General features: G+C 47.6%; 1 protein-coding gene across 2 annotated transcripts in view; it reads right to left on the reverse strand.

The window, feature by feature from the left end:
- Positions 1 to 9,369, reverse strand: part of LLGL2 (LLGL scribble cell polarity complex component 2) — a 682,570-nt gene that overhangs the window by 60,934 nt on the left and 612,267 nt on the right. For both annotated transcript variants that reach the window (XM_085616998.1, XM_085616999.1), the window contains exon 24: positions 7,910 to 7,952. In XM_085616998.1, the coding sequence (XP_085473124.1) occupies positions 7,910 to 7,952 (43 nt within the window). The remainder of the gene's footprint in view (positions 1 to 7,909; positions 7,953 to 9,369) is intronic.

The raw sequence follows: 9,369 nt of genomic DNA on the forward strand, positions 1-9,369 counted from the left end.
GCCGTAGGCATCCGCTGGCAACCCCGGCACCAGACGGTCAACCCGGGCTCAGACCCCTAGTCCACCACAACAGGAGAGAGATGACACCACAGTCCCTCCGCTAATGCGGTGAGGAGGGAGGAGGGAGAGCAAGGACCCTCCCGATAATGACAACGGCCACCATCCAAGAGACACCAGCTTTCTGTTACTCTCAGGCTTCGTAGACCTCCAGGACCGTCTCGCGTCGCCCCCCCGATGTACCAGGGTCCCCCGTCGGGCAGCCCTCTGCCGTCTGGACGCCGACGTCCCTCGTTGGGTAGATCTGGTGAGTGTCCGCCGCCTCTACCTACTGCTGCTGCCCCTGCGCCATCGCAGACTGCTGGGCACCACCTCGATACTACAGGCATGGCGCAGGCAACGACGTGCCCCAGACGGCACTCCAACTCCAGCTATGCCAGGGCACTCCATGCAGTTTGAGCCATCAGGGGAGTTCCCTGCGCAAAGACCCCCTCCGGTCCACCACCGCCAGCACCTGTAGCTCAGTCCGTGTCTCTCCTGCCCTCTCAACTCTGCACTGGATATGGATGGCCCCAGGACCACCGCTACGCGCCAGCACCTCCGGCATATGCAAGGAGCCCAGTTGCTCTCCTTATCCCAGTGCCGGGACAGCCTCCCCCTCCGCCGCTCACCTCACTGTCCGATTCCAGGCCGTCCACTGTCCGCTTACCAGGCCCCCAGAGTTCCAGGCTCCTGCGTCGCGGCCATGGACCCGAGGGCAGTCTGCTATATCAAAGGTCGCCTCGCTGATCACCGCCGCCCGCCACTCCACCACAGCATATCGAGAGGCCCGTTTCACTTCTCAGGCCACCTCACTGTACTCATCGGGCCTGCAGGACCCTTCCAGGCGGCCCCGTCAGGCATTCAGGCAGGTCCCACGCCGGGGAGCCCCAAGCGGCCTCACCGATATCTCAGTGGCACTTCGGGGAGCCCACCAGAGTCCCGCCGCACCAAAGTCCGTGTTCCGTGGCGTCACCAGCAGGTCGCGACCGCCTCCGCACCCCCTCTGCTCTCACCGCTCCATCAAGTGTGTCCCGCAGGTCGAGGCACCCCCTGCAGGGCACAGAAGGGCAGGTCTGCCTCTCGCCACTACCACTGACCCAGGGCACCACAGTGGAGAGGCCCAGCAGCGTCTCGCCGCTGCCACCACCGAGGTCCCGACCAGTGCGGCCTAGCCCCCTCGTGGTGAGCCGCGGGCTGGAGTGCTCGCTGTAGCCGGCCGCGGCCCACTGCCCGTTTCACCTCCTTCGCCGGCACCAGCTTCTGTGCCACAGAGCCGGAGCAGCAGGTGGCCGCGCCAGCCTATTTTCGTTGCGGGATGGAGGGGGGCCCGGGTCCTGCACTTGGGGGTGCCTGGCGTGATAAGGAAGCCCAGCTGACAGGATTATAGGCAGCGGGAGCTTCACTCGCTCGCGTCCATTTTGCAAGCGCGCCACCTAGCGCTCCCAAGATGCTGTAACATCTTATGACGTCGGTGAGTGGTGTCCTGTAAATGTTGTACAATGTGGGGCAGAAAAATGATCCTTGAGGGACTCCGCAGATCAAGTCCTTGGGCTCTGATGTGTAGGTGACTCGCTGTGTTCTCCCTGTGAGGAAGGAGCATATCCAATAGAGGGCTGGACCTTGGATGCCTTTTGCTTGTAGTCTTTTGATGAGGCTGGAGTGTGACATGGTATCAAACGCAGGCGAGAGGTTCAGCAGTATTCGAGCAGCAGTGTTTCCTCGTTCCAGTAGGGTGCGGAGCTAATCTGTGGCGGCGATGAGTGCTGTAAGTAGTGTGGTTACTTCACAAGCCGGATTGTGAGAAGACAGAGAAGAATTGCCACCACGAGGGAAAATGTTGGATTCTGTGGTTTGAAGGCTGATGCCACAGGCGAGGGAGACTGGGAAGATCAGTGCCCCTGGTGACCTGCACATTGTCTGCCTGATCCCTAGCCAAAAACGGGCTGAGGTGACTACATAGTGGGTGAGGGGGCTTGGCACTGTCAATTCGCCAAACCTCTGGATTAGACTTGGAGGGACCGAAACTGATGAGGGAACTGTCTGGTAGGTGTCAAACGGTTCACAGAGAGCTCTGTGGCCCAGTTTTAATAGGAGTGTTTTTAGATGGAATCTGCTGTTTCGCCAAACATGTGGGACCCATCAAAAGACATGTCCATGAGGAAATGCATGTACATCTCCCAAGACGCCTGTGGATCTCATCCAAGTATGGCGACGGAGCACCACACTAGTGCCGACTACTGGTCCGATCAGAAGTTAAAAAATTCAAACAAACAATATTTCTAAATTGTAGAAAACAAATCACTTAAAGTAATATGAAAACACAAGATAGAAAAAAATACTGCAAATGCATGTATTATGGCGCTAGTACATGAAGCTGTCTAGGTACGCTGTACTAAAGTTTGCTCCAAATGTGCAAAATGTGACAGAAGTGCTCGTGCAGCATGACAAGTGAGAATTAGGTGATTGGATACATAAAATATAATAAAACTTGAAGTTCTCAGTGCTTAATAGACCTGTGTGCGGCCTGTCAAGTGAAACCGAACCCAAAATCCTCATCATAAAGGACAACTAGAGGCTTCTCTTAGAAGTCCAAATGAGATAAGGCCTTAGTATAGGCAATTTGAGAGCGCTGACTTTTTGACCCAAAAAAGAGCAGTTACTTAGAACCATCTGGGTGGGTCTTCACCAGGATGTGAGGGAAGGGCAACCTAGAGTGGCATGAAATAAACATTACATTGGGGAGAATCCTATGGGGTTAAATCGACAGCAGGCAAAAGTTTCAAGGCAAAAAGCTTGACTAAGTCCGTTATGGGGGCCCTTCCAGGCCATTAAGGAAGGCTAGAATGGCTGGTGTGCCGATGGCAACGAAAACAATATAAGCACTGGGCTGATTAGGGTACTAAACAATACCAAGGTCCTGAGGTTCACTGGGTCACCCCGTTAGATTATAATGGGCTGCTCGTCCTAAGCAATAAGTAATGTACAAACTAGAACTAGTCACATATTTAGCTACATCCAGGCCATCTTGAATGGCTTGAGCCAAGGAGGCACTAAATTCTTCCGGACCCCTAGGAAGATCTCATTCACCACATCCGAGGCCAGTAGGCAACTGGCACTGGCCAACCTAAAGGTCAGGATGTCCCAAGAGAGCAAACATTACCCAAATGCCTCAATCCTTTTTGATTTTCTGTTGTAGAAGCTGGGTGGAACTAATTAGGATTCACCTTGCTGGCGGAAGCCTGGACCACCAAATTCTCAGGAGTAGGATGCTGAGTAAGACATCAGGGTCACCAAACACCAGTCTGTGATGCCATGCCTACCTGTTCACTGGTGGGCAAGAACAAGGATTAGACCAAATTCCCATAGGAGTGTCAGTTAGTGCTAGACTAAAGGGCAGAAAGGAGTCGGAATATGTCCGTCCCTGGCTAATAAAAAGACTTCAGTAAGCTTGTAAATCCAGGACCTCAACTGAATGTCTGATGACTCCTGCAAAGGAAGCCCTCTCTTCCTTTGGTGGCCCAAAGGGGGAAATCAACCACATAGCAGGGAAAGCATCAAGCCCATTGACCTCTTGCAAATCCATATACAAACTGTAATCAATATAATGTGGGGAAAAAAATCAACCTCATCATCTTCAATGTCATTTCCAAGTTGTGGCAAACTCTGGTCATACTTAGAAATGAAATGCTGGTGGAGCAAATGAGCACTGCTCTGTGGTAGTGGTGCGTTTTGTCTGAATCAGACTGTACGGGAACTGGTTGCACTGGTATGGAGTCAAAGTATAACCTTAGTTGGGGGTGAAGGTATATTAGGCTCATGGTCGGACACTGGTTGTAGTATTGGATCCACCTCACATGCTTGTGAGACTATTGATAAAAGAGGGACCAGCGCAGGTCTTGGAGCCAGTCGAAGCCAATAGGAGTCGACGCCGAACCTGAGGTGGGTTCCACTGCCTCAGTCAGTGTTAAGGAAGGATCTGCGGGCGATAATTAGAATGAAAGCCCCTGCAGCTCCTTGGGGCTTAAAGACATGCCTGAGGGAAGCAGAACAGTGCAAAATATAAAAACACACCATAGATTTCCTAAACACTTCGACTTTTTCAGGTCACAGATTGACCTGAAGAATTTGGGGCACATATGGACCAACTGTAGGATCATTTCTTTAAATCCGAGATCGGTAGCTATACCACTCAAAACTTCTTTGTCTTTTGAGTGGCAGGATGGGACCGAGCTCCGCTTCGCCTTCTTGTGTTTCCACTTCAATCTGGACTTTAACTTACCGGATGACCTTAACTGTGAAGAGGACCGGTCGCAAAATTGTTTTTGGGAGCGGCAGTGGGTCTGCCCCATCAACTGAAAGCAGGAGCAGGACTTGGGTGGCTTCTTTTTATATTTGCCAACATACTTCTTTGCTTCACGTTCTCCGATTGCCTTCCGGTGCATGAGGGCACATTCCTGTCAAATGCCAAGGCACACATCTTGCAGGTCTGTCACACACATCTGTTTAGGGCAGTCACGGCATAGTTTGAACCCTGTAGTCTTGGGTGGGGACATTGCTTCCTTGCACATTGGGATCAGTTTGAAAATCTTGTGAACACTAGCAATATCAAGAACTCGGATTCAAAATGGACATCATTTAACAATGAACCGGCTATAAATTGTCATGTTTTCAGTCAGAAAAGACACTTTGAATGTCATTGTAGTTACTATTAAATGGGTGTACAAAACATATTTGATCCAGCTACTGTGTGCCAATTATAACAAGCGGTGCCGTTGACTCCCTCCTCGAAGTCGGTAGGCCAGACCTCAATGCCGTTGTCGGAGCCGGTTGACCAGACCCGGCCGCAGAAGGTGATAACCCCGAAGTGATGTGCACCGGCGTGGAAACTGATTTCGAACCGGATAACTGGACTGATGGCGAAGGCGAACCCACCGGCGTGAAAACAGTCACTGTCTTGTGCATCTCATTGGGGCCTGAGGATGCTCCAGGGGAAGGTGAAGGCCCAAAGATAGTATGTAGAGAATTGTAATATTCTCACATCTGGATCAGAGTCGCCCCGGCTGCAGGGTAGATTGGGAGGGGTGTGATAGACTCATGCTAGAGTCTTCAGCCTAAGATCGGTGGCAGGCCTCAGGTGTCTAAGTCGCATGATGCCGCAACTTTGAACACCTGCGTACAGATTTACCTTTGGACGTTGAAGGAGTGTGGCGCCCACGGGAACAGAGCCTGTATCAGACCCATAGCTGGTCCTTGGAGTGCACAGGGGCCAGAGGCTGAAAGGACGTCTTGGAAGACTGCAAATTCTCAACGCTAGAAGCTTAATCAGACGATCCTTCAGTGTCTTCGGTCGAAGGCGTTGACATGAATCGCACTCCTCTGAGTCATTGTTCTCTCCTAGGCACCACATACAAATAGAGTGAGGGTCCGTGGCCGACATTTGTTGTTTACCTGACCCACGAGTTTTGAACTCTGAGGACATATGAAAGACACACTGTTCGCCAAGGTAGGTAAAAAAACAGCCTGAGGAACCGCTGATTGGATCCGCGTTGTAAGCGTCGAAAAGAAGCAACTGATGTCACTGCATCTGGGGAGGACTTGCATGGATTCAGGCTATGTCACATCTGAGGGACAATGTAGCTACGGGGTCACTCAGCACCCTATACCGACTTGCAGAGGTACTGCTGTACAAACATTTCCGGATCCAGTCTGGCACATGGGGATTATTCTAAGATAAGGAATCTGCGGCTGGATCAGATTTGTGGAGCCATCTTTCTAGCTAGGTCTTCTTAAAAAGTAACAGTTATGGGGAGGAAAAACTATGAATGTTGTATCGCTCAGTGGACATCTATGAAGTAGATTGCAGTTTTTCAAGAGCAAATATCTTTTATGTACAATAAACCACCTGGAAAAAAAGATCAGTGCTCTAACACTTTCAACTTAACACTGTAGAACATTTTAAAATGAAAGACAGATGAAGGCACAGCATTTTAAGGTACCTCCTAGGCTGAATGTTCAGTCCCACAGGTGCTGAGACCCTGGGTGTTCAAGTAGGAGTTCAATAGATTAAAAAAAGTTGTTTCTTGATACTGCGTATGTTGGTATCCAAAGCCCAATATGTCACCAGAACATGCGATTTGTTTGATCTTCAAGTTTTATTGCCATGGCTGACAAATACCTTTTTAGACAGTATATTTTATATGTTTGTTGTCTTCCCTGTTCTCTTAAGAAGCATAAATGTCGAGGTATGTGGCCTAAGCTCCAAAAACAATGTCCGGGGTGAAATTAATAGCTTCTTATAGCTACTAAAAACAGAGAAAATACATGACAAAAGATCAAAACAAAAGCAGCCACTAACCAGGGAAATAATCAGTCAGGAAGCACAGTGGAGATGAAGTTCCATAAAAAAGGCAAGGAAGCATTTTTCTCGATTTCCCCATACCCTCCATGAAAAATGAACACTATTTGATAGCTACATATAAATATTGATGTTTTAATGTTTTTCCTACCAAGTTTACAACATAGATCCCTCAAAACAAAAGGAAGTCACCAGAGAGCAGAAAAATAATCATGAAACAGATAAATAGCTTCAAGACAATCAGATGAGGGGTGCTTGGGATGGTCAGGCAGTATCAATTACTACTATGGCTGCTCACAGCATCCAGGTTATTACCCTTCTTCAACCTTCCCCAGTCTCTCCACTATACCGTTAGCCACTTCAAATCTTTCAGACTTCCCCAATACAATGCTCCTCACTCCCCGTCACTTCTCTCAATGTCACGATTCTCCTACCTGTTGCTACCATATCCTCTTTCCCTTGATCACTTTTCTCCCCTTTTCCAGACTCTGCTTCATAAACTCCACACACTATTTTCCTCCCCCCAATCCCTTTAGGTCAGTGCTCTATCCCAAATCTTTACCATCCCCTCTTTTTTCTTTCTACTGTCACCTTATTCTCAAAAAATACCCTCCCTCCTTGCTTCTGTGTCCACATTATTATACATGGTGCCGCTCTTCCTACACATAATCCATATTCCTATGTGCCTCCTCTCTGATTGATGAAATGCCACTGTACCCCCGCCACTCTTGATTTACAACCTTATGGGCCAGATGTATGACCATTCTGTTATGAGGGTTGCAAATTGCGATTTTTTGCAACACATTCTGCGATTCCCGATGGGGTTGCAAATGACCTGCCTCATCAATATTCATGAGGCAGGCCGCAATGTATGACCCATTGGGAATGGGATAAAATCATAGGATTGGTGGCATGCTGGGGACAGCAGACCACCATGTCTGTGTTTCCTTTTTAAATAAAGAAACGTTTTTCCCCCATATGCATCCCGTTTTCCTTAAAGGAAAATGGGATGCTATAAAAGAAAAAAAATGAAAAGTTTTCTTTTCATTTTTTAAGGGAAGGCAGTGGTCCATGAGCCACTGCCTGCTCTTGAATTTTTTTCCGCTGTCAAACACAAAGGGGGAGGGGTCTCATGGGGACCCCTTACCGTTTGCGACTGGCTTACCACGATTGTTCTGCAACTGTATTTTCCGGTCGCAAAACAATCGCACATCCCCCTGCAACTCGCTGTTAGGAAGGGACGTGCTTGGTACACCCCATCCTAATAGCGACTTGCAACCCCAATTTTATGTCAGTAATAAGTTACCAACTCACAAAATAGGGTGTGTACATCCTACAACCCTTTTTAGCAGTCGCAAACGGCCCGGTTTTTCATTTGTGACCACTAAAAACAGTTGTATTTCTGACCCTACGTCGCCCCCCACCTTCATCCTCTATATAACGCTCTTTTTTTATTTTCCACAATTCTGGAAAGTGTTCCTTTTGTATAGGATGGCGAACAGTGCAGTTACTTACGTTCTGTCACTTTCTAGGGTGCTCTGGATCTCCTTCAGAACTCCTAGAGAAGAGATCAAGGCAGGGCATACTATTAGCCAAGGAACATACAGCGGGCAGTCTGAAAAAGACTAGATTTATTGACAATACTACTGACATATTAACGAAATACTAGAAGTGTTTTAGACACTGATAGTGTATGAAAGAAATTCGATCTTTAATATCCAAGTACCGAAACACTGGCATCAATATGCTTACTACAGGTCTAGTAATGAAAGATGGGTGCCATTATACACAGCGATGGCCTGCTAACAAAACACATGCTGATAAATGTAGTGGACAACCCAATATACCCATTGAGGGCTTGGGCAAATTTTGATACACGGGTAAAAGGGTGCCTTCAAGGGATTTATTTAAATGCTTAGTTATATGATTCTTAGTCTCTGTTATGAATAGGATAGTTATATACCTACAGACCTGGTTACTTTCACAATATGTACTAGAAACAGAATCAATTTGTCAAATTATGCATCAGTCATATGCATGTATATCCATCAAAATCAACATAAATGAAGAACGAGGGATAAAAGAAAAAGGAAGAGAGACAGGTGTATATAAAAAATCAAATTTTATCATCAAATTACATAAAGGGTACTTAGGATAAGAACAATTGTGTGTTGGAAGGAGATGGTTAACTTATTGATTCCTTCACTATGATGTTTCAAACACTTTTTCACAATAATAATCAATAATTTTGCAGAAAACAGTGTGAAGGCCTTCACACTGTTTCTACCCTGCCCCCTTGTCGCGTTTTTTGCGTTTGTGTTATAGGTTTCTTGTGCCTCGGTTCTACCGAGGCACAAGATGACTGCCGACACTTCCTGATCTGGAGTGTTGACAGCCAATTAGTATTCAGCTCGTGCACGGCAGGGTGCGCGCTGGGTGCGGGGAGGGTGCGCGGATCCTCCAAGGCCATAGATATCACTAACTTTTTTACCCAAATTTTCTCAGGAACTACTGAACGGATTTACACCATTTAAGCAAAAGGCACGAGTCTGAACTGAGGACTACCTCTTTGCCAAATTTGGTGTAATTCCGTTCAGCAGTTCGGTCTGTAGCTGCGTCAACAGGTCCTATGGGAAAATGCGTTTTGGGACCCCCCTTTTTATCTCGGCCCCCGCGTGACGGATCACCGTGAAATTTTTAGGATATGAGCGGACCGGAGATGGCCAAAAGTTTGGAAAACTTCGCGAAGATTCGTCAATCGGCGCCAACGTCATTTCAAATAGAATGTTGCGGATTTCCTATGGAAAATAGGTCCTAACTATATCTACCTACTGGCGACCGCCAGTAGGTAATACACACATATATACACACACGCACATATATATATATATATATATTCACTGAAAAAAACATAGGTTTCACACATGTTATAGTTAGCGGAAATTTTACTGATAAAAAAACCAATGAAATTCCCC

This window comes from Triturus cristatus, chromosome 7 (genome assembly GCF_964204655.1).
Source record: "Triturus cristatus chromosome 7, aTriCri1.1, whole genome shotgun sequence".
Taxonomy (NCBI): Eukaryota; Metazoa; Chordata; class Amphibia; order Caudata; family Salamandridae; genus Triturus; species Triturus cristatus.